Source organism: Leuresthes tenuis, unplaced genomic scaffold (assembly GCF_036924035.1).
Source record: "Leuresthes tenuis unplaced genomic scaffold, fLeuTen1.0.hap1 SCAF_14, whole genome shotgun sequence".
NCBI lineage: Eukaryota > Metazoa > Chordata > Actinopteri > Atheriniformes > Atherinopsidae > Leuresthes > Leuresthes tenuis.
The window spans coordinates 12,850,184-12,876,059 of record NW_027325368.1 but is presented as its reverse complement, the minus strand read 5'-3'; the positions used below and the strand labels follow the sequence as shown (position 1 = coordinate 12,876,059).

Here is a 25,876-nt window from a genome sequence, read left to right as displayed (position 1 = left end):
CCAAAACAAAGCACTTTTCATGTTGGACTGGCATTCATGTCATGTGCTGTACCAAAGAGGAACAAATCACACAAAGAAGACTGAAATAGCATTTATAGATTAGCACTTCTGTCAGTTTTTCAGGGTTCTATAGCACATAATTATACATCCGTCAGACTTCTCTATAGGCTATAGTCTGACATGGTTTCTATAGATTTGTTTTGTGCATGAGTCAGAAGTGTTTCTATAGAAATCAGAAGCCATAGCCGTGCTACTTGTGCTACAAACTACAGCAATGACAGAACAGCAAGCAGTAGTTAATATTATTAAACCAATATAACAAATAGCTTTTGTAGACATAAATCAAGTCTTTCTATTTTTCTCCACTTACTTTGTGGCATTAAGAACGATGCCAAACAATCACTACAAACAACTGCAGTCAATCAACTTTTTGTGAGCATGTAAACGTATAGCGTGTGTCAAACAAGAAGATGGAACAGTGAGAGACACTGAGACTGAGAAGGAACACTGCCGTGGGAGTCTGAGGAAACAGCCTTCAAACCAAACACCCCAAACAAAAGCAGCTGCAGCAACTCCTTCAAGGCCGCACTTTGAGAACAAACAATTCAGAGGAGGCCCCTCAAAATTAAAGCAAATATTCTGTCCGTTTGTGGTAACTCATGACTCATCCTGACACTCACACACACTCACAAAGGTCTTTTGCTTTTGTTGAGTTAAGAAATTATTTTCCAACAGAAACAAAATTCAGTGAAACGGTATTTGGTATCAGTGGTGATCAAACCAAACACATTTTAGCATTGCTATATTTCTATAATATAAACATAATGATGCACAGGCCGACTTTCTTCTTTTGGCTAAGAAAAAAAGGGTTGAGTTGATTTAAAAGTACATGGGACTGTAAAAAGTAGTCTGATTTAATTACTACATATGGCATTCCACAGGGTTCAATTCTGGGTCCTCTTATTTAATCTCTACGAGTATCTGTTAGTTTACCTTATTCACTTCAAGATATGTTACAAATCAAATTATACAGATAATAGTTTATTTTGCATTTCACTTTTCTTTACAACTTTCATCCTAATTAATTCCACAGGCAGATTTTTATTCCAGTACATTCTATGACTTACTTACTTTATGACAAACTGCTTTTGGAATCATACAAGAAGAGCAAAAAGTCACAGCTAATCACAGCTCTATGTCAAGAAAAAACAGTGTTGTTGTATCATCCTTTCATTCGGTCATTTTCCTCAATCTGGAAAACAGAAAAAAAAAAAAAAAAAAACAAAGCAAGCAAACAATAAAAGTCTCATTATGGTTTATATTTCAGACTGTAATATAATATGCCATGACTCTTCAATGCTTTTGAAGGGGTACAGTTCCTTCTTGTACAGTATGTAATCTGGCGTATATACTGTAAGTAAAAAAGCACATTTGGTGCTTACAAGTATACAAACGTCCTTCCCGGTTGTGAATCTAACTGAACTGGCACATATCACAACAATAAGACAAATTATGAGCTTTAAGCTAAATGACGATGTGGATATGCAATATATTCTTTAAGAAACAATCAGTTGCAGGGATTATTTAATTGATTATCATTAATTATTAATGTTATCAATAGCTAGTAATTAAAATGGACTTTGGTAAACAAACTATTACATAACCACAAATTACGCCACAGTCCTAAAGTTTGTTGTGGCAGCATGACAGCTGTGGTCATAATTTAAGAACACAAGGACACAAACTATAAAATCTGTTGTTACATGACAATACCAGATGAGCAATTTTAACAATTATAAGCCATGAGGAATGGATCAATTAGAATGTAGTAAATGTAATATTACATTTGGAGTCAAACATAACACTGTTCTGTAGTCTGTTGTCCAGCACAGAGTCATCTATAGTTAAAGACTCTTAAACAAAGGCAGATATGAATTTTTTATGCATGTGGCCATCCCACTGTCAACATATTTTACCTCCCACAGAAATGTAGGCATTATAAATTATGATAGCCTTTCTTCACTGCAAGAACAGTGGATAGCCATCTGGCTTTTTCCTATTGTCGTCTACTTTCATCCTGAAATTGTTGCTACCTAAACAATTAACTTGTGGCCACCCATTACAAACTTATACAAACTTTTTGTTCATCAATGTCACCAGAAGGGCTCTGTAGTACATCTACACTTACACTTTTCTGGCTATGTCCTGAAAAAACTTATTCACGAAGCTATGCAATGATCTTGACAAACAACAGTTCTCACATATAAACAAAGAGCTCTATATACAAATCACAAAAAAGGCTTTGTTTAATCAAAATTACACTTGAGGGGGACTGGAAGGGGAAAAAAAAGTAGAATCAGATGGTTACGCTGATGGGATCAGCTCATACCACAATTTCAACAAAGTTATCTGGAAGGTATGGAGATACATATGCATTTTTTTTCCTCATCTGCACTTTAAGAGATAAGCACTGCTGCAGTCGATTGTATCAAACTGGCCCTAGAGAAACTGAATTCATTACATGCACAGAATGCAGCCTCTCCTACATACCTCCACCTACACCAAGAACGCCAACAAACACTACAGTAATCAGCAGCATCACATTGCTCACCATTTCAGCATATCTCTGCAGATGGTGATGCACAGCTAAAGCAACATTAATATAATGCATCTCAAAAATTAATGTGTTTAAATGAAGTCTATAAAACATAAGTCATGCATTTATGAATAGCAACATCAATACTCTTTTGTCAAATTATGATCACATAATAAGTGGCATATATTCACTATTAATCACAGAACTGATGGCAGGGTATATGTTTTCGCAAAAAATGAAAGGAAAAGAAATCTTGGATAGAATGCCACAAGTCACACAATTGACTGATCGGTTGAATTATTGTTAATCGGTTGAATTTTGATTGCAAATCACTGACCTGGTTTATTAATATTCTTGGAATTTTTACAAAAGTTTTAAAGGTTACTTTATTATAAAGCCTCCAATAAAAAGTTACTTTAGATTCGTAAATCAATTTATTTGTGCAAATGCCATTAAAACAAGGACACATACATACACAAGTTTGCAACAAGGTGAGTTCACACAAGGAGGCCATTCTCCAGATAATTCTGTGCAAACGCAGGTGTGTGTGTGCATGCTGATAACTTTTGTTACTGTACACATTTGTCCTTTTCATCCACTTGCTAGTCTATTGTTTTCCACTCGTTCAGAATAAATTCAGATTCATTCGGATACAATTGGTGTTGATGTCATTTCAAAGACAGTCATCATTGTAGATAAGCGAGAGTCCAATGTGTCAATGTCAAAAATCTGTAAACAAAGCACCACAATTTCCACAGCATACTTTCCTCAACATGTCCTGCCTCCTGTGCTCTCTACCCGAGTGTCATTCCAGAGAATTTCCTTTTGTTAGGGTGTGTTTCACTTGTAGAACCACATGCTCACTTGTTGCCATATGGACACATTCAACACCTGGTTTTCTGAACGTTTTCTAGTGGTCTGTTGTAAAAACTGTAAAAACTGCTTTATCTGACTTGACATTTTTGCTTAGAATCTTAAAATTGGAGGTATATTACATTCTTTACTAGGCATCTGAATTTTTGCAAAATCATGGTCACAAGATTTTCTGTCTGGCCATGGTTCAAGCCATGTGTTTGTGACGATGGCAAGTTATCCTGGACTAATCAACATCCTATAATGGCTGTAATAATCGAGTTTTAGATGATGATCAACAACAAAACAATACCAGCACCTAAATGAGCGGAATCAATTTAAATCAAAACTGAAGAGTATTTCCTACTAAACGAAAAGCAGAAAGACACCAACGGAACTGTCAGTTGAAAAGTTATGTATTCTCTACTTTCAACTGGTTTTGATATGAATATGGTTTCACCACCTGGCTCTGTCGTCTTGATCTGACAGGCTAAAGTTAGCCCCTGATGTATACTGATGGACAGATGGCTCTTCCAACCACCTGTTTCTTGAAAGTTCCTGCTGTCTTCCAAATAATTTCCAGGGGTGACTTCCCAGCTGATTTTGTGTAACAAATTTCCAATGCATCAGGCTAGTTTATTTTGTGTAAAGTTTGAAATGCAGTATACAGTAAACAGCATTTTGGTAAAGTCAGCTTAGATGCATGGATGCAATCACTCTCTTAACAGGAGATGAATAAGGTGATAGTGGAAACACCAACACCTGCCCATTGTATATTTTTTAGACTAAGACTTTATAAAGGGAGTTGACCTCTTCAAGGTTAACAGTAAAGGAGAAAGCTAAGTATAGATAGAAAACAGTTATATATGTGGTCCCAGTTCACGTTATGGTGTCAGATAGTATTTAAAGAAAAACAAGATCTGCTGAAACCCTGACACTAACACTTCAACACTTAGAGTTAGAGTTCCAATCTGTAGGGAGTAAAAATGAACAAAGTCACCTCAACCATTCCTGCTTCAAAGAACATAAAATATATTATGAATTCAAGGAATGAAAAGACTAAAACTCAGTTCTATTCAGTGTAAACTGCTGATTTAAAGTAAACATTAACTGTGTCAATTTGTTCAGTAATATTCAATAAAAACTCATCTCACTGTAAATTCCAACAGTTGTTCTGACTCATAATGTAGTTGGCTTTACTTTGTTATTTGTATATCTACTCCTTACTAGCTTTTGCTAAGTTTTAGTTTATTGCATTTGTTAGTTTGTATTCAGTTTCTATTCACTTTCTTTTTTAAGGCAATCTGTTGCATACTTTTGTAAAATAGATTACCTCCGTTTAGTAATGTGTTCATCTTAATTTTAAACAGTTCGTAGCTTTGCAAGGCTAAATTTGAAAGTACAAATACCTGGTACAAAAAAGCCCCTCACATCTATTAAAGATAATTTTGTTTTTGAACAATGTGTTAGTGTCAGAATATACACACAAAAGAAAAAAAGAACAAAAAGTTGGGAAAATAAATAAACAAACCAATAAATAATTACTTTTTATTATCAGTATTACATATTACAAAAAAAAAAATCTGCGTATCATTTTGTGCCCTGTGCTTTTATTGTAATGTAACGGAGTAAATGCACAGAAGATGGTTGATGGGGCGGGGATGCAAAATTTGTGTTCACTAATTGGTTAATTCAGCCATGCATGTATGATTTGTCTCACTCCTGTGCGTCTGTCGTTGTGCCAGATGGCTAATGAATCACTCCCAACTCCCACCCAGTTTTATTATTCATCCTGTCTAAAGAGCAACAATTTTAGCAGATTGTCAGACTCTGCAACAAGAACAGCAGGGAAACCTGATATCCTTCATACAACATGATGGGAGGTTGACACACATGCAAACACACACACATGGTCTTACAGAGAAATGTTGGCACAGCTGGATTCAATATCATTAGGTCTGATGAGGGAATTGTCAAAACCGATCTACAAAGAGAAGGGCCGCAGGTTCACTGGCAACAAACTGTACCTGCGACCTCAAAAATGGAGCAACAAGTGCTAACACACAAAGAATCACTCACACACAAGTCATTAGGGAGACATTTCACTGCTAATCAAAGCATCAAGTCCACCTGTGCCTGTCTGTTTGCCGCAGGATATTAGTGACCATTTTAGGAATCCCATTGATTCAAATTGGATTTTGGATAACTTGTTTTAGCTGGGGTCCATTTTTCTACACAATCCTCCCTGAGATTAAGGGTTTTAATTGAGCTCCGTGTCCCAGCAGATTTGCTTCTAGCAATTCATTAATATGAAATGGATTGCATGCCGCCAGCACTGGCCCAGTGGCCTCGATTTTATTCCCAGCCGGCCCCTACGACACATGTGTTTTCTTTTAAGTCTGACTTACTTGTACTGTGCCACTAGAGTGATAGTGTGAGTGTATGTTTGAGACAGTGAGTGAAGAGGGGAAAGCAGCATATGTGCTACCAGAAAATATGTCAGAGAGGTGTCAGGAAATCAGGTCGTCTGTTACCAATTCCAGCCACAGCTGGAACTATAACACAGAAGAAGATCTGTGAGCTGCATAAAGTACACTGACAACTTTCTGCGTTTTCTACTGTATGTGACATGATTTCAGTTGAAACGGAGGAGTTTAACTTCAACTTTCAAGCCTACAGTCTTTCGAATAAATGTCTCATTCGTACAAGTAACTCAGCCTGCCAAAAGCTGCTGTCTTGACAACCTCCTCAAACTGTATTCTCACGTTGTTGCATTGATGCATAAGAGTCCAAAAGGGTGTGCCAGCACAAAGTGATAACACTACAGAAAATGTTTACAGATGCGACAAATCATACCAGGTTTAAGATTAAATTTAACCTTATAATCAGTGACTGCTCTTCAGTTTGGTGTTGTGCTGCAGCCTCAAAAGTAAAGTATCAACAAATTTGATCTAAAATATGAAAACATGTTACTATTTTAAGTGAAATGGCATCATTTGTTTTAAGTTGATTGTCAACCCTTTGCTGTCCTCAATAACAAAAGAGCGAGAAATAAGAGTGTTATTTTCCTTTTTTCATTTACAATGAGAATCGAATGTCTTTTTTCAAATGATAATGGTAAAAGTTGCAAAAAGTAATGACATATTGTATGCTCACTTTTAACATTACACACCTCAGCCAAGAAGTAGAGAGGGCTCAGGTATGTTCTATGTAGAGTATTTCTAAATGATTTAAATAAAATACAGTACAGATGCTACATTCTACATCAGAGTTGGCATTAGGAGGTTTTCTTTGTGGTGTGTTCAAGATCGGTGGGGTCTGCTGTCAGTTTAGTGTATAAGATCAACACCTCCAACAAACCCCTCCTAACTAATCTCACATTTATTTGTGGATGTTAAAATTGACAAAAATTAATTGTGTGACAGTTTCAAATGAGGAAAACTTAGGTATGTTCGAATTTTGAAGCCTTGAAGTTGTAGTTATTTTCCAGTTTTTAAGCTTTTTGCTGGAACTTATATTTTGCATCGTGGACCAGCATAGTTTTATCACATGCTGGAATGAGACTGCATTGGCCTGAATCTTATCAAACAGTGCTGTTTTGGATACAAGTCACTTTCATGAAAGCAAAATTATTTTTTTATGCAAACCGTGAGACATGGCTAATAAGACAATTTCAAAGTATAACTTTTCAGAATGAATCATTAAAATAGAATAAAGACTTCTGCCTTGTAAATGTGGTGCAAATCTGTCAACAACACAGCTGTTCAACCTTTATTGGTCTACAAACGTGATGCTGCTGTCATTTTTATGTAAGAGGCTGAGAGCTGAAGAGAGAGACAGAGAGAATGAAGGACAGAGAAATAAGAAATACTGAGAAAAAGAAAGATGTGGGTGTCGACTGAAATGAGATGTCAACATGCCAACAGCAATCTTGCCTGCATGTTGAATACAGCATCATACACAGCATACCATTGGTAACAATGGATAACTCCTGCATGATTAATTCACTAAAGCCAGTCCTACGGGGAACAAATTAAGACTCTCATCATGTTTGTCTTGGGTTTGTCTTTCCATTTTCTTTTTTCCCGACCTCTTCTTTTCCCTGTCCTTTCTTCTCCATCCATCTGCTCTTTCTATGCTTTTGCATAACATCTCTGGCGCTGCATTCACATTTAATTCACAGAGGTCCTGGGGGCGAACCAAAGCAGGTTTTAGACACAACTGCCAATCCACTTATCCACCCACCTATTGCTGACTGCTGAGCCTGACTGTGGCATGCAAACACACGTCTTCCTGCAGCAATGTATCATGTTTTCTTGTGGATGTATGCAGTGTGTAAATGTATGTGGTGAAAGACGACACAACACGGGAGACCAGACAACAGAGCCTAAAAGTGATACGCGTATCTAACACGAGGAACAGAATGTCTGAATTACAAGTTGTTCAACTGCAGTACAACCATACATATGAAAAGTATTGATAAACGGCAACACATGCATTTGCACATGCACGAATGCATCAACATAACTCGACAATCAGTGTCTGAAATTAATCTTTTGGTTCACCAACCACAGCCTGGTAAACTGAAAATGAATTCTGTCAAAATTAATTGGAGGATCAGTTGCTGAGTATCAATTTAAAAGCTTTCTGTCTCACTTCAGTTAAGGTTGTAATTCACTATAAAGTTTTACATACACAGAAACACACACACACACACAAGCGTAAATTTACGCAAATCCACTTTAATACTTCAGTTTCCTTCCACTTGCTGCTATCCCAACGTATACGTCACATATCTAGTTGAGTTAAGGGATAAGGCCAGATATTCTACAGAGAGATTTGTTATCGTTAATAAACCCCAAATCAGCAATGATTGTTCCAATAACTAATGTTACCTGTGTACCCAAAGCCATTGTTTTCCTTTTTTTAAAAGAAAGAAAAACTGAGATATATGTTCATGACTAATTTTCAAAAATGTGTAGGCTTTAGAAACCAGTGAGCTTAGGACTGATGTGGTGTTCGTGTCATAATACTCACATTTGATTGACAGATTGACAAAACTCACTATTAAAAAAAGAAATGAGTGCTACAACTTAATAAATTGTGACATGTTGATGTTCTAACTGCTTTTCAGATGATTAAAAACAAAATGACATGACAGTCTAACCAAATATCACTTTTTCAACACAAAATCAGCAGTGAAATCCAGGTTGTTACTTATGTTATCTTAAAAGAGAAAGAAAATCTGCTAATGTTGAAGCCAAAAGAAATTGCTTCAGTAAGAAATCACAGGTAACATTGATATCTGAACTCAATTTAGCTGAACAAACTTTAGGGTCCTGTTTTTTGCATGCTGGGTCACATGAAAAGCCATCTTTAAAGGAATAGAGCCATTGTCGATGTTATGTGTCCACAAGTAAGTCCTTTTACCACCAAAACTAAATCAACAAGATAAATAAGCATCAAGGAAGCATGAGGAAAGCTGTGCAAGATTAGACGCATAACACAAACAGAATTCAGAGGAAGGATGTACAGGTCAATGCTATAAACAGTGTGAATCAGTCCTAAGACATGTACATGTCACAAGTTTATCTCTCTTTTCCTTTAAAGTAACATCCCCAAAAACACAACAAAAGAATAATGCAAATCTTATAATGTTTGATCACGCTTGATCATTCTGGTTTGACTTTGAGCCTTTCCTTTTCACTTATGTATATAAGAGTGTTCTTCTGCTGACCTTCAATTTCATTACAGATATTTCTGCTGTCAGTTAGCCTGTTGCAGACAGGTTGTCATCTCTCAGCACCTCTGCGCTGCTCGCAGCCTGACAGCTGCATGTGACAATAGGGTCAGAATCAGTGACGCCTGAAAGAACCGAGCATTTCAGGAACCACTCATTTTTTACGTTAAAACATATTTTCCCAGGTGAGGTAGGGATTATCATTTGAGGTGTCTCTGTTTCCAGAAGGAAAAACTGTCTCTGAAACTCACAACTGACGCACTTCAACCAAAATTCGTGAGGAAATAATGTATTATTTCCTCAAGAATTAGACACGGTAGGGTCATGGTAGGTTCTTATAGAAGAAAAAAAATAAGGCCATTTTACATTAAATCTTCTAAATTTCAAAATACAAACATCTAATCATCAGGCCAAAATTAAGACATATGTGCCACAAACAACAGGCAAAAGCTACAGATGACGTCACAGAGAGAACTGAAACCACAATCTGCAGCTTAAATCGGCTCACTTTAAAACTGTTGGTCAGAAAAGCAAATCCTGTGCCACAGTTTGTTTCCAAATGTAACAGCAAAATTAATTCATTTGGTGCCTCATGACTGGACTCTTTTTCATGGCAGCAGCTGGAGAAACTTATGGGTAATGTTTTATTTAGAGCCAAACTGACAGACATGATTTTTCAGAAACAAAACTTACACACATGAACCTACATGACTACTATATGATCCTGGGTTTGAGCTGATTGTCAAGGTTGGTTGAGACTACTAACTTGTTAACTTGTCAGCTCTGTCACTTTGCTCACATTTGCATTCAGTCAGAGGCTGTGGCAAAGTTTTTGAAAAAGAGATTTAGTCATTATATTTGGCATAAAATAACTAAATATTGTTTGAAAAAAAAAATTCTCAGTTTCTCTGAACTTCAGGTTGTGAAGGAGACCATTTGATTGGGACTTACCCACTGAGCACGACAATGAAGTCCATGACGTTCCAGCCGTTCCTCAGGTAGGAGCCTTTATGGAAAACAAAACCAAGAGCCACAAGCTTGATCCCTGCCTCAAAGCAGAATATCCCAATAAAGTACGGCTCTGTCTTCTCCTGTGGGAAAAACACCAACACAGATGTCAACAGGGTCTTCGGATAAGTTAAATGCACGGTATGTCATTTCTGCCACTAGGTTTCTGTCATTCACAACGTTCATGACTCGTGATGTTTCTTCATTCCATAGAAGCCTGTGAGGAGCAACTTAACAACCAGACAAGCTGTCAACTGAGCGAAAGCTGCAACTCAAGTCGAATTGGAGTTCACTTCCGTTCTAACTTTAAATTTGATTTGTTTGTTTATTTAGATTTAGTCGCCATGAAACTTGGTTTTGGAAATTATGGTTTTGGCTTTAAACCCAGTGTCTGTGTGTTCCTGAAAAAGCATCAGAGTGTAAGTTGGCAATGAGACTGAGGTCTTTTGGCTTTGAAGCAATGGCATTAAACATTTTCTCCAGGTGTTCGTGACTGGCTGCATGGCACACTTGTAAACTACACTGACAATGAAATGTGGCTGGTGCAAGACAGATCAATTATGTCTGATCCCCCTTAACCCAACAGCCAAATAAAGCAGCACATTTTCTGCTGATCCAAACCAGCCTCAATATTGAAACATCTTTGTCACTGTGTTGCAACTCAAAATATTTCAGATTGCTGTGATTAATAATGTGATTGTAAGGTTTACAGATGATATGACCCCACTATTGCGCAGCCAAAATAAACTGCACTGTTATCTTGAATACAACTATGGCTTGCTCTTGGTACACAAGTAAATCATAAACACTTGTCTTGTACTTAATAAACATTTTCTTGTGTAAATTATACATGCGATTATTTTCAAGTTGAACTGAAAAACTAATATGAACAATGTGTCAAGATCATATATGTTTATATTTTCCCAGTGACAAAGAAATTAAAGATATACTGTCCAATTTCTAATAGTGTGTCCCTGTGTTGCTTTAATTGTTCATTTATCCTTTGGTAAGTACTAAATGAATTATTTTCCAATATTTCAATAACAAAATAAGTCTCATCCATCCAACTGTGAACCAAAAATATTTCTGATGACCATTGTTGAAGATATTTTGGGGGAGATGATTTAGGCCATTCATTATGTGTATTAAGGAAAAACATGCAATATTCTGGTAGGAAGTGTTTTCAGTGAAATCAAGTTTTTGTTAATGTCTTTATTTTTTCCCTTTCCCCTTCGATCTGATGATGTGTGCTAGGTATTACAGGCTAAAGCCTTGCCCACTTCTGGGAGATCCAAACATGTCTAAAGCTTTTGATTTAAATCACTCCTGTAACTAAACCCACAGATTTTGCTTCACTCAGATACTTCACATTACAGATAGATTATACCACCCAAATCCTCCCTTAAATAAAAGTAGGTCTCTATTTGCATCTGCAAAAGCTTGTACATTATAGCACAAAAAAAACCCCGAAGCTCTCACACATTTGTTTTCTACCCCCTCGCAGATCCACATGTCGAAAACCTATCAGAAGACTTGTGTTGTCCTCACCAGTCTCTTTGCCATGGGGGTCTTATCCTCTCCAGGGAGGTGCTGCTCCAAGGCAAGGACGACACAGTTCGCGGTGATTGTGGCCAGGATCATGTACTCAAATGGTGTGAAGGCCATGAGGTTAAGGAAAGTTATTTCATACAACACAAAGACATAAAACAGACTAACTATATCTAGAAAAGAAAGAAAACATCCAAATTTGTAAAAAAAAGAGTCACAATGGCTAGCCTCAGTGAAGGTTAGCTAACATTGTATTTTTTCCACAATGACAGAAAAAAGAAACAATACTGCTGAGCAAGTCGTCTATTTGCTAAAGTCTGCAACTTAAAATGTCCAAAACACTGACAGCAGTCACAATTGTTTTCATATGGACAAAATATTTGTGAGAAGTCGACAGATATCTTTAGGACATGGCTATGTGTAAAGAAAAATCAATGAATCAATGGATGGATGGAAGATTAATAGAAGAATTATGGCATGATTCTCTAGTATTGAAAGCAATCTGTTAGAGAGATTGCAGTATCCATGGCAACATGCTTTTAAAAGTGCTTTTCATGAAGAGAAAGAGAGCAGGTTAGGTAGGGAATGAGTGCACTGTGAAGTCACCTTGGCCTGATGGTGTAACTGCATAAACTATGGCAAACACTTCCCATGGCTCCTTTCACTACCAACAGTTCAGAAAACTGTAGATTAGACGTGTAGTATACGTTATGCAGCCATTTCAAGTTGTCTATCCTATTAAAGAGAAGCAAATTGTTCAATTTCCAGTTAATCAGTTTGGTTACCAAATACAGCAGGTTTTTATAAACGTGTATAATATGCAGCAGCACTAATGCAGTTTGTCAACAGAAAATTAATCAACATCAAATGTGATGATGACATTTTTCAAGCAGATATGGCATTTTAAGTATTACTTGGGCTGTTGGTCAATTTGGACACTGGGAAAAATATTTTATCCAATTTCAAACACTTTTACTTAAAGAGTAAAAGGCAGCTCAGACAATATGCAAAAAAAGTAAATTCAAGATTCTATGGAAATAATTCAAATTTGAAAGCTGTATTTTATTAATTCACGCTTGTCCTGAATTTATGCTTTAAAGTGAAAAGATGCAAATAGAAAACATGCTAACAAAAGCTGTAATGTTGCCAAAACATTTTCTAAAGCTTCAATCAATCAATCAATCAATCAATCAATCAATCAATCAATCAATCAACCAATCAAAACATCAATCAATACACCAATCAATCAATCAGAAGACTGACAGAAGAATTACCATTAGGTTATATGTTTACCAATTTATCATATTAGTCCAAATAAAGCACAAAACACACCTCACAGTTGTGATGAATTGCAGACTTTCTTTGTCTTTTGTGACTTTTGAGTTTTGGAGTAGAAAAAAAAAATAAAATTGGATGTCATCCCATTTGGCTTTGGGTTATTCTGAGTATCAGTTGGATTTTTCAGGAATCTGATGTACAGCACGGAAAATCAATAAATATGAAAACAAAAATGTTTAGTTATATGTAACTTTTTAAATCTCTGTCATTAAAATCAAAAGCTGTACAACTTAAAATGAATCTTAGACTTTTTAAAACTGCAGATGTGAATGTGTCAGAAAGTTCTAAAAACCTTATTTCCAGCTGTTGAACACGATCTTAGCTCTAACGTGACACAGGTCGAAGGTCCAATTTATCGATATTTGACACATTCATCTTCTGACATTTCTTTTTTCATGTCTAAAAGTTTACTATACGCAAAAACCTGTGTAAACCTTAAAGCTTTTTTTTTAAGCAATTGAAACATTTGTACACACGAGCCTTAGGCATATCCACAAAGAGCCACAACACTTGTGACTTTCAGTCCAGCAGAGTTCCCATGAGGAACGTTCTCGTCTGTATTAATTTTCCTGTCTTGAGTGAAACGGGGTCACTGACTCACAGAGGAGTGTTGAGATGGGGCCCTCTGGGACCCACTCTGGCTCACATTCACCACAATGTTGCCACTGATTGTGGCTGAAAATAGCTAAAGTGGGAAATACTTCATAAATCTCGCCCACTTACTAATTGTTACCAGTTACCACGCAAGGCGCTCATTATGCAAGTTTTAGCCCTTTTACCCCAAACCACTATCCCAGCTGGTTTACACATCATGCTGTTTCTACATTTTTTCCATTTTACTTTTACTGGCCTATTAAGAATCCACTGTCTTACATTTGATTAATCAAATTGAGTAAATCAAGTTCTGTTGCATATTATTTACCTTATTTTATTAAAAGTCCATGACTACATTATTGCATTTACTGAGCGACAACCAAATAAATATAGGACTGAAACTAAAACTTATTTTCACCCTCAGTCTATCTGCCTTAACATATGTGAAGTGTTTATTCAGTAATAGTGAAAAATTATTCAGTCAATATTGCCTATAAATCATAATCTCCTAGAATATCTCAAACATTTGTTGTATACGGCCAACAGCCCACAGTGAAACATAGACTTTTAAAGTCTATTTACAGTTTATTTTATTAAAGTTACATTAAGATATTACCTTTAACAGTTTGAGGGATGATATATGCAGTTTTGGTGAGCATTCATGTTGTAATTCAGATAGATGTAAAGAAACTGCTGGAAAAACTGGAAATACTTAAGGATAATCAAATAACTGCTCCCAAAAAATTATTTGCCAGAATAAGTGTCCAGGAAGCTCAACTATGGGGTGCTGTGCCTAATCTTGTTTAACTACATTGGTCAGAGTTTGGCCAATTTTGGAAAATAAATGTTCCAGTAACTGCAAACATTGTGTGAATATCGTACTCTATTGTACTCTATAACTTTGATATAAGTGTGCAGCAACCGGTGATAGGGATTTAAAAAAATTCACGAGTCTGTTTTGCCCCTACAGTCTCAGAATTAGGACGTTTTGGGTCTCACCCAGTTAACACTTTCACAGGTGTTTTTAATCACAGCCCACGATCCCCCACAGTGCTACTGGCCAGCCCTCTCCCACATACCTCAGCCTCTGTGTTACCCACAGTCACATTACGGTGCTGCCAGTGGCCAGCTAGTGCTGACCACTAGCCCTACTCCCACACTCCAACAGAGAGCTTGTGGTTAGGTAACAGTGGGAGACTGGCACAGTGCATTGGAGGGGGTGTACAGCAGGAGGAGTAGTGGGCAGATATGGCAGCTAAGTGATGTTGCTGAACTGATGCTTTAAAACAGCACCAAGCTGAGCAGGACAACACTTCAAACTTTGAAAGATTAATAAAGAATAAATAGATCAGCAATAACCATCTTATGTCAAGTTGCGCTTACCAAACTGTTCACATACAAGAAAAAAAAAATTCAAAAATTTTGAAAAAAAAAAAAAGAAAAACATTTCCCAGCACTACAGTAGGCAACCACAGAAATGCTGCCTGCTGGATTTGAACTGACACCTACTCATGGCCAGGTTCACATTCCAATGAGCAGTAAGGCAACAGAGATGTGCCTACATGCCACCCCCACAGTGAGCAGAACTGCTCCTAATGATTACCACATGCTTCCTCCCTGTCTTCTGCCAGCACGAAAGCAAATGAAGCCCAAAGAATAAATAAGTTACTAAGCAAAACTGTGAGGAAGACTCTCAGCTGTGGAGCAGAGTTCATGGAAGGTGTTTGTTTTTCAATTAAATGGTTTAACTCTCAGGTGGAAATCATAGTAAGTCGTGGAGACATGTAAATACATTAAACAAAGATGAAGGGAGTTATGAACTGACAAAACTGAATCATATATGTTGTACTTTATGAAGAAAGGAGAGTTGTAGTTTTAAGATGCAGCTTCACATATGCTAGCTGACGCTGTCCACGGTGCTGAACTCACAGCCCACTATCACAGCTAATGAACTAAGGAGGCAAGAAATATCTCGAAACATAATTAGTACTTTTCATGTAAGGATATGGCCATTCAATTATTCGTCTAGCGTATTTTCTAATGATGTTGTCCTCTGCAAATATGAAGAGAGATCTGTTGACGGTGAGGCAGTTCTGCCGGTGGGGGACGGGGTTGTACAGAGCCATGGTCCGGGCCCGCTGCGCCTTGGCTTGTTTCATGGAAGCCGTCAGTCCCGCCGCCGCGTCCTGCCCATCACCGCCGCGCTCCAAGTCCCCATCTCCGGAGTCCACCGTGGTAGGAGCGGACTCGTCTCCGAACCGAGCCATTCTACAAAGAGATCAGAACACGACCCGCTTAGAGTGTTTTACTACAAGGACGACTTCAAATGAGTAAAACTGTGAAGAGGAGCGAAAAAACATCCACCTTCAATCCACTGACAGCTTTTCGAGAGCCAAGATTCCCCAAAAAGTTACAGAATCCTCTCACTCCATATCCACACGAGCACACCGGATTATATCATTCAGTTGTCTTATGTTTCGGGAAAATCATCCAGGTCACTAATGGTGGTTTAGATGCCAAACAATCCCATCTGTTTAACAGCGCGTAAAAATCAGCTCTGAACAACTTTTCATGTGCGCGCGTCCCTAAACTCGGGCAGCGAAAGAAAGGAGGGGTGGGGGGAGGAATCCACCGAGTTTATTCCTTGTAATTTTCTAACAACATCCAGGCATCTGACAAACCGAGGTGATCAAAAACTAGTGCGCGCTCATCAGATGGAGAGATCCGAGGTAAGTCTTCCAAAACTTTAAGCATCTTCTCAGACATAGGAAACTTGTCAAAAAAAAGAGCCCGTTTCACGCCCCTAAACCAGACGCGTTGTTAAGCGTTAGTTTAAATAGCTGGATCACTCTATTCACTTGCTAGAAAAATCATCAGACAGGAGTGCATAAGCACTGACAGCCCCCTCCCACAGAGCTACTTCAAAATTGCGATTTCAAAATTCATCTGAATGAAAGCTGCTGGAGAGGAGGGACATGTATTTTGTTACCATAGCAATTAGTTTGTTGAGGATGAACAAAAACACATCCTCCCCCCCAAAACGACGAGTATATACAGCAGGCTGTGTGGGTATGTGCTTCAAAAAACAATTATGTAAAGATGCTTGTGGGTGCTGAGGGAAAAGAAAGAGGTGTGAAATCTAAAAAAAAAAATAAAAGAAAGAATGAAAAAAAAACATAATTCTAAACAACCCAAAGAGAAATATATCAGGTGTGTAAATAGATCAAGTAAGAAAAATAGGCTTTATTGAGAAGCTCTTTATATTAGTTGGACTTCTTCTCCAATATTAAACACTTTTATTATTTGATAGACATACAGCATTGTCATATTTTCATTAACGGAGACTTGTACTATTAAAACATTAAAAAAAACTAGGCCATTGTGCTAATATTGGAGTAAAAGTCAGGAGTAAAAATAGAGCATGAAATAGATCTTAGGGCTGCTCCCTTTTTGAGGGAAAGCAGAAGAAAGCAGGGTCCTTTTCACACTCAGTGCCACAAGTGAGACCTCATTAGGCAACTGGGCGCTCTCACTCCATCTGCTGCTCTCCTCCCCTCCCCACTGTTTCCTGAAGATGACCACTTAAGCCCCCACAGACGTGAGATTATTCAACCGAGGCTTGTTTCATGCCCACGGCTGCCGTTTGTCACAATTAGAACCAAGCGGAGAATTAGTCCCTATTGATATCCCAGGCATAGTGTATCACTCTTCGCTGCTGACTGTTCAGTTGCACAAGGTAGGCACCACACAGTGTGCAGACAGGCAGCCAGTGAAGGCTTAGAGGGGAGATTGTGAAAACAAGCCCACAGGGAGAGAGTGACAAAATCATGCTTGGCAAATGAGTCGAGATCTGGGGGAGAAGGGAAAAACTAATTTAACAGGATGTATGAATAAGTTTCTTACAGCGCTTACAAAGACTCAGCCATGAATCTTGTTGCCTCCTCTTCCTAATCTGCATGAATCAGGCAGGCGTGTCACTTCATGCAAAGCAGGACAGCAACAAAAGGCTACACTGATCAAGAGCAGAATCTACAAGCAGCAAGAGGATGATAAATCTGATGTAAAATGGAGAGTTTGCTGATTCATAATACACAATATCTGCACACCACATTCACCCCTACTTTCTACCAAAAAGCAAGAAATCATTACAAAAAACTCCTTGTGTGTTGCCCAACAAAAACATTTGTCAATCTCTGCAAACACTACATATATCTCTCAGCGCTTGTGTCTCCAGCTTTCTCTTTGCTGTTGTTTCCATAGCGACATAGCTCTCTTGAATTCCTGCTCCGTTCTTTTCATTTTTGCCAACAAAAGCCATGTTGCACAATAGAGCAACTTCATCCCACAGAAATCTGTTTCTCCCAACACAAACACCTCCCCGTCAGGGTCACCGGACATCTTGAGGGAGAAAACTGACAGACTTGAGCGCAGCACCGTCACTGCACTGATGCTCCAAAACGCTGTGCAGATGACCAGGTGCAGTCTGCTTTAAGACTGTTTGTGTTTCGTTCTGCTCTTGCTTGCAGCCTACTCAAAGGTGTCCAAAAATAGCAGCGTAAAAGAGCAGAAAAGCTTTTATCAATTTGCCAGGGACTTTCCAAACTTTGTGAAGATTAAGTTAACAGCTTCGGCAAATAAGAGTGACAATAAATTACTAATATTTTTTCTAAAAGATATGATATAGAGAGGGCAATGACTTGCAGTGTATTTTGAGCAAAACCTTTGAGCAACGGGGAAGAAAGATGAAGTGCGGCTGCAAGTGACATGCACTGAGAGTTAAAACGTTAATGGCACTTGGTGCCAGAGCTCTGAAGGGCATTTATATAATTGCAGACAAGCTTTCATCCAACATTGACTGGAGTGGTTTTAGCATTTTATTTTTCTCTCTGTTCCCTAGCAACAGACATCCTCTGTACTGAGTTATGTCAGTTTGATTCAACCAATAACTGTATCTTATATCGGCACAGATTGGTGCAACACTGTGCCAGTTCATGTTGAAACATATTTATATCATAGTCATCGTTTCAAAGTAATTGTCCAAATTGGTTTAGTAGCACCAAAATAGTTTTAAAGGAGAACTTTGCATGACTCAAGAAAAAAAAAAGAAAAGTGTGTCTCACAATTAGTATTCAGTTGTACAAACATGCCACATTGCTCTTTATAAAGCATAGATAAACTTTTAGCTTTTTGAAGGCAAGCACAATAGTGTCCAGACCCTAGTGTTTAAATCTAAAGGCATCATGCTACTTCCCTGCTGCTTCTCTACTTTGATTCCCTAGCATCCCCTAATGGACAAATAACCACAATACATTTACAGTGGCAAACCAAAAACAATATGAATTGTCTATTCAGTGGTGCCTTTTTAAAACATTCTAAATTTGTTAAGTTGTATTGCTGCTCTTGCAGACAGTGTTGACTTAAATCTGATTTTGTGGTCCTGTGAATGTGAGAGGAAAATTGAAATCGAAGCAGAGAACATGACGGTACACTAATAAAAGTGGGCATGGAGTGGAAGTACAGCAGAGCAAACAGAAAGCGGAGGGTGAAGGATGGAGGAAGAAGACCGGGGGGGTGGGGTTGGAGGTTACACTGATGGAGAACCACTCCACATTCAAGTGGTGGGAAGCAGACAATCAGACTGATGTAGTTCCAGTGTTCAAAAGTTTACAAGCAAGCACCATGAGCTATCCCATAAATTACACCATAAAACAACTGATTACAGTAAAATGCAGCAAATGATGTCGCATAGAAATAAGGAAATCAGCTGAAGAATGTAGAGTAGACTGATTTGGTGAAACAGTAGCTCCAACAAAGACGTCAGCATATTATGCTGCTGTGGACCCTTTAAAATTCTCTGTATTTCTGCGTAAATGTGAATTAAATATCTTCCTATTTTTACTACTACAAGAACCTTCTTAAATAAGTAAGATAAAAATGTCATACTTGGTCATTTATCTATAGAGAGAAAGTGGGAAAGTATTTAGAATTAGAGCCTTTAGAATTAGTAGTTAATTTGAAGATGAAAATTGAGTAAGTGGTCTATAAGATGGCAATCAGTGCTAGTGAGTGTCCTGCTTTATTAAAATAACTGGTTTTAATCAAACTCTGGCCTTCTAAAGGTTTATGGAAGTGCACCAGGGTTCAAACAAAGAAGATTTCTTAGGACCTTAGAGAACTTGATACACTCCAGGCTGCAGCCGGGTTATAAAACCAAGAATTTGCACTCCATAAAGCCACTAAGAAGGCCAGTGTTACCTTCCTCAGTGGTCAACCAAAATGTGCAATTGTCCGTAATGACACAAAGGAAACCCAGCGAAACCTCTAAGCAGTGAAAGGACTTTCACATTGGTTTATATTCATTTTCATTAGCCCACTGTCTGATGACTCTGAACAATGATGGTCCATATGGCAATGCAGCAAGAAGAACACCACCGCTCTCCAAAAAGAAAACTGCTTCCTGTCTGCGTGTTGTTTGTCGAACACCATGTGGACAAGCCACAGGGCTGTCTGTTTAAGAGAAAAAACAGAACTTCATACTTAAATGAGACATGTAAAGTTTGGTGAAAACAAATCCTTGCCTTGCAGCATAAGAACCTCATTCCATCAATCAAACATGGTGGTGTTAGTATCATGGTCTGGAACTGTTTTGGAACACCTAAGCCACGAGTCTTTAAATTTTTATATAAGAATTAACTCTGAATTAGCTTTAAAAAAAAGTTAAATTCTAAAATAAATCATCAGAACATTTAACACAAGCACCAGATCACGAGAGAAAGTGGATCCTCCACATAAAAATGTATGTAAAAGACTTCTGAAATTGTGATGTGAAAGTGCCTACAAATGTAAAAACACTGAGGGCTGCTAGGTGCTGGCTCCAAAACCTCTTGAGCTACAATAGACTCCCACTCTCAGGAAACACTAAGTCAATACGTTATTCCCACAAATAGTTTTTGTGTTGTCAGCTAGAATTGCTTCTTCTGATAGGTCTGTTGGTGCTCCACTTTTATAAGTCAATAGACTTTAGGCCTCAAATATACTTGTCTTTGTCCAATCAGCTGTCAACTATCACTTTCCATCTCCAGCTTTTGTCCAAATATGGTCACTCCTGGCTGAGTGATGAGTGGATATCTCAGACAGTTATGTCCACTCATTACCCAGAATGTATGGTCAAGAAGCAAAACAATCACCCCACACATTCTAGAAGTTCTGCCAAAAGACGATTGAAGAATCTGGTTATGTTTTTCAATGGCCTTGTCAAAGTGTGGACCTTAATTCAACAGAAATGTTGTGGAAGGACCTGAAGTGAGCGGTTAATCAAGGAAGCCCACCCACTGGAAATGTTTACAGTTGTTTCAGTTGTTGCTTCAGAGGAATGTCACAACACATCCTGAAAGCAAAGTTTCACATACTTTTGTCAGTCACAGATACATCACAAAACAAAAATAATGATTGTAATACCTACTTTTATACAGCCATTGTTACCCTGTGGGAATCTTTTTAACTCTATCAAGATGTCATTCCCCTGATTGACAGCTATTGAACAAAATATGCCAAGAAACATCGCAATGCGCCAACACCTTTATATCTTACTGAGTTAAAAGAATACAAACCACATCAAAGAGGATTCCACTTATCTCCTGCACAAATCTTTTCAGTTCTCACCATCAAGATGCCACTAAAAAGTTCCCCTGGTAAAAACAAATATTCATTGTAACTTTTTTAAATAAACAATAAGATCCCCCTGTTATCACCTCTACCATTACATAGGCACAAGGCCAATTTGCACGATTTTTTTTTATCATTTACAAAATTTCTATAATGTTTTATATTTCGCAAGTTACTTTTAATAATATTTATTTTCCTTTTTTTGCCTCTTGATTTTCTGTCAAGACATTCATCAGGAATTTGTGATTCTGATTGTTGATAGATCCATGTGTGTTTTTCAGTCCATCTGATTGTGCTGTTTTGATAATTCACCAATTTCCAAAATGTTCCAATGTGTTCACCTGCTCAAAGTGTTTGATGGTGAATGGCTGGCATATATCAAAACTTTTGCCCTTCAAGACGGTCATATAACCATGACAATTAAATAAAAGTTTAAAGACTTTAAAATGCTCTGCAGACACCATAAGACCCACAAGTTAGCATTGCTAACAATTGTCTTGTGTATTAAGTATTTTCCAATCACACTGCAGAAGTTACATTTCACTTGTCTACAAGTGATTCTGACCATGGACAGTTTGACACTTTGCAACAAGAAGTGCAGGTGTAATTATTACCATCAGTGATATAAGTACAGCATTTCCAGTTTAACAGCCATGTTATTATTCATGCTTAAACACTTAAATAGCATGTTAGGACCCTTGAATGGAATGAGGTTCTTCATTATACCTTTGCTTTTCCATGACAGGTGTCTTCCTCAAAAAAAATTATTTTTATGGAAATATTTCAAACAAACCTGCATCTATCACCATTTACTATATCTTAAAGCCTGAGACCTCTAATGACTTGTATGTTGACAAGTGAAACTGCATAGCCAGTTTATCTTTTTACATTTCATCCTCCCCCGTGGAGATTTACCATCTTTACACGCGTAGTCAAAGAAATCCTTTGACTCTGAATCTCTTTTATACTCACTCCCACTCCTTCCTGCGGGCTTGCGGCGTGCTCTGTATTTTGTGAGCCTGGTGGGCCATTATGATGTCCTTCTGCTCCACAAGTCCCCCACGTCGCCGCAGCATGAAGTGGGGACTCAGAGACCCCGAGCCCTGATCGGACGAGCACTCCTCCTGATCACATGGTACATCAAAGCTGGCTGCTCGAGGGGGCAGGCCCAGGTATTCAGGGACAGCATGAGGGACTTGCAGGGAGCAGGAGCGAGTTCCTTGGGTCAGGCCAGGACGGGCAATAGGGCTGGTCCTCCTCCAGCTCTCAGGCTCAGGCAGAGAGAGGGAGGACTGGACATGATTCTTTCCACTCCGACCACAGCTTGGTGAAGAGTGAAGATTGGGTGTGAGAGAGAGGGAGAGGGACTGGTCTGAACTGGTATGCATGTCTACAGAAGTCGGAAGTTGCTGATTTCACCATAATTCTGCAAATGAGAAGAAAAAAAAGGATAGAGAGGCAGAAGACAATGGGTGAGAGACAGCAGTATCAATTAATGAGACACTACCAAGATAAACATGGCACATCCAATAGGATCCCTCTTTGTTTGTATGTATAAAGGCGCCGCAGCAGTGTGACTGTGAAGATGTCTTTCTTTCAGCCACTTTGGTCTAGTCTGAAAACTTCCACCAGCTAACAAACAGATTGTTATGAAATTTGGTTCACATATTTTTGGTGTGATAACTGTTTTAGACTTTTAACCGCCACCACCAGCAGATCAGAATAATCACACTTCTCGTGAAACATCTCAAAGAATCTACTAAATAAGATGATGTGACATGTTTTACAAAGATTTATGGTTCTCACATAACTTAAAAGACACGTTTATATGTTTTACTGTTTAAAAAAACAAAATCTTTTTCACATACAGCACATTGTAGCAGCGCTTGCTTTCTTTTAGCTCCTCTCATCAAATACCCCCTCCCCACTTGCTCACCCCATTCCAAACACCCCATCATAAAAAAGCCCAGCATGCTCTGATCGGTCAACTGGACAAATCTGGTGGAATGTGAGGTGGCTGCTTATTTTCAGCTTGAGGAGTGCCAAATTTGCCAACATGCTAGGAATCATGCAAATCTGCTACATCGTGATGTCAGTAAGTAAGAGAAGAAAAAGCTGGAGAACAAACAAGGTGTTTCTGTATAACAAAGGAGTGATACGGGAAAGGGAAACATGTCCTTTTTAACACTCATAATTCTACAGCAGTAAAATATCATAAAAACTGAACAAGACTGTTCTGAAGGTGGGTTTAGTTAAAATAATTATACATTTCTATAAAGAAATGTCTTTTTTAGCCTTGGTTTAGATTTTTTTTTAAAAAAGAAACAGATTAAACCTTGTTTTTGTTGCTGCCATTGTCCAGTTTAGTATACATGTTATTGAACAGAGAAATATGGGGTAGATGAGGTGGCAAGGCTGGAAAACAACAAGTTTTTAGTGAGCCAGTTAAGAGACAGACGAAACAAGGCTGTTTCCATTGAGCCGGAGCTGAAAGGAAGATGACTGAGTGTGGAGGAGCTGAAGCAAAGGCTCGGTGACTCACTCATCAGCAGCAGGGGCTCCTCAGACATGAACTGGACACAGTCTGAGCTGAGCTCTGCCCTCAAACAAGTCACAGCGCCCGTCTGAAAGCTGGCAGAGGCTACAAGGTCAACGCACACATTTACACGGGTGGCTTGATGGCAGCTTTATGCTGCTCACGAGTGGGCTGTCTCTGATTGTGGCAAGGCCATGCAAGTTCAAAAGATATGTGATAGTGTGTATTATCAGTCTATTCTGCAGCCAGAGCTGTTGGGAAATTAAATGTCAAAGCATTTTTATATCAACATCTAATAGTCACTTTGAAAAAAAAACAACAGAGGCAACAAACTAGGATGACAGGCAGGGTGGATCCCTGACATGTGGATGACTAATTCAAACAAAAATAAAATTAATCATGAAAGGCAGCATCGGTGAGCTTGCTTTGCTGCAGGCGTCCAGCTCATCTGTATAATATATTAAAGTTAAAACACTTGTGAGGAGATACTCTTCTGTTTTAAATTTGAATTTCAGCTCCTGGCTGTGATCTCCTACGCTTTAATTAGTGCAGCCACTGAAGAGCCCACTGGAACAACACGTAGCCCCCCTCGTCTAATTTGTTCACGTCAGCTGCAGGTCAGCAATCGCCTTAGAAATGCATTAACTAGCCTGTCAACAGGTATTGCTAATTAGACTGCTGTTTCTTGATTCTTACGGAGTGTTTGACGCACAAGCAGGAGAAAGAGACGTAAAGAAAGCAGTAGTCATAAGTAGAGCTATATGAACGTGAACGCTAATAATGTACACTGGAGGAAGGGGATCGATGCAGCACTCGCGACAGGAGGGGAAAAAAAACGTCAATTAGACCATGTATTGATCAATGAATCTGATTGCTTTACCTTGAGGTGCCGCGCGCTCCTTCATCGTCAGTGAGCCCCGATCAGGTGGGTCCCAAATTCAGCCCTCTGTCTGTCACTCAGTCAATCCAAGTTTAGTGGTAAGGGGATGATTTCGCGACGATTCCTTGAGTGCCGATTACCACTGTATGGCTATAAATACTGCTGGGTGGCTGGGAGCCAGAGGAGTGTGGCACAGATGAGCGTAAACACGCACAGGGACAGGAGCGAGGCATGGAAATGATCCCAGCCATCTTCACTCGCTGGCTGCAGCGATATGAGTCACTTTGTGCGGTTTACAGAGCATCCAAACTTCACTTAAATTGTTCACTGAATAATCTCAAAGGCGGGAGCTTCTTCACCTGTGCAAAAATCAAATGAGGTTTAGTAAAAGAGGTAAATGCAACAGGTCTTTATTTGAGACGATGCTCTGGTGCAAATAGACAGAAACTCAGACGCACGTACCACTAGATGGTGGACTAAAGTCACATACATGAGAGACTAAAGAGGAATAAAGATGATAACAGCAGCAAGGGGGGAAAAAACTTCCTTATCATCTATATTGCGGATGATTACTACTGGCGAGCATATCATGCATTCATTGATAAATAAGTCCTGATAAGTCTAGTAATGAGTCATTGCCTCTCCCCTCTGCTCACACTAAGAAGTGCATAATCATGACTCGCTGTGCAACCAACTATAAGAAAAACAAAGAAAAACTTTCAAGCAAGTACAGGTGGTGTTTTTACTGTTCTGTTGTCTTAAATTTATGATTATCACCTCGCTTACATGTAATCAGCATTAAAATGAAAACGTTTTCATTTATAGAGAGTGATGTTAGTGCTTTTCTGTTAATTAGGGATCAATGATCGCTAAATGCAACTGGTCCTAAAGAACAGTGATCCAAACAAAAATCTCCTCTTTTTCTGTGAGAATATTGAAATATCAACATCAAAGTGAAGTGAAATGAGTAAAGAAGTCATACTTGTTATAGATAGAAAGCAACTGAAGTTACAGCTTCCAGGCATCTCCAGTGAGTCTTCACAGGCTTTGCACAGCTGGATTTGTGCAGTTTATCCTGTTCTACCTGACAGAACAGAAGCTTTGTCATATTAGAGGTGA

General features: G+C 38.5%; 2 protein-coding genes across 4 annotated transcripts in view; both read right to left on the bottom strand.

The window, feature by feature from the left end:
- Positions 1 to 11,845, bottom strand: part of cacna1eb (calcium channel, voltage-dependent, R type, alpha 1E subunit b) — a 46,353-nt gene extending 34,508 nt beyond the window's left edge. For all 3 annotated transcript variants that reach the window (XM_072363757.1, XM_072363758.1, XM_072363759.1), the window contains exons 1-2: positions 11,745 to 11,845; positions 10,140 to 10,279 (exon numbers count right to left, since the gene is read on the bottom strand). In XM_072363757.1, the coding sequence (XP_072219858.1) occupies positions 10,140 to 10,279; positions 11,745 to 11,837 (233 nt within the window). In that variant the 5' untranslated portion in view covers positions 11,838 to 11,845. The remainder of the gene's footprint in view (positions 1 to 10,139; positions 10,280 to 11,744) is intronic.
- A 3,686-nt stretch (positions 11,846 to 15,531) lies between these two features.
- On the bottom strand, positions 15,532 to 25,011 carry LOC140268777 (uncharacterized). The gene is made up of 3 exons (XM_072363760.1): positions 24,758 to 25,011; positions 22,314 to 22,767; positions 15,532 to 15,944 (listed from the first exon to the last, which is right to left on the bottom strand). The coding sequence occupies exons 2-3, from the start codon at positions 22,727 to 22,729 to the stop codon at positions 15,629 to 15,631; spliced, it is 732 nt and encodes a 243-aa protein (XP_072219861.1). The 5' UTR covers positions 22,730 to 22,767; positions 24,758 to 25,011; the 3' UTR covers positions 15,532 to 15,628.
- Between the last annotated feature and the right edge of the window lie 865 nt (positions 25,012 to 25,876).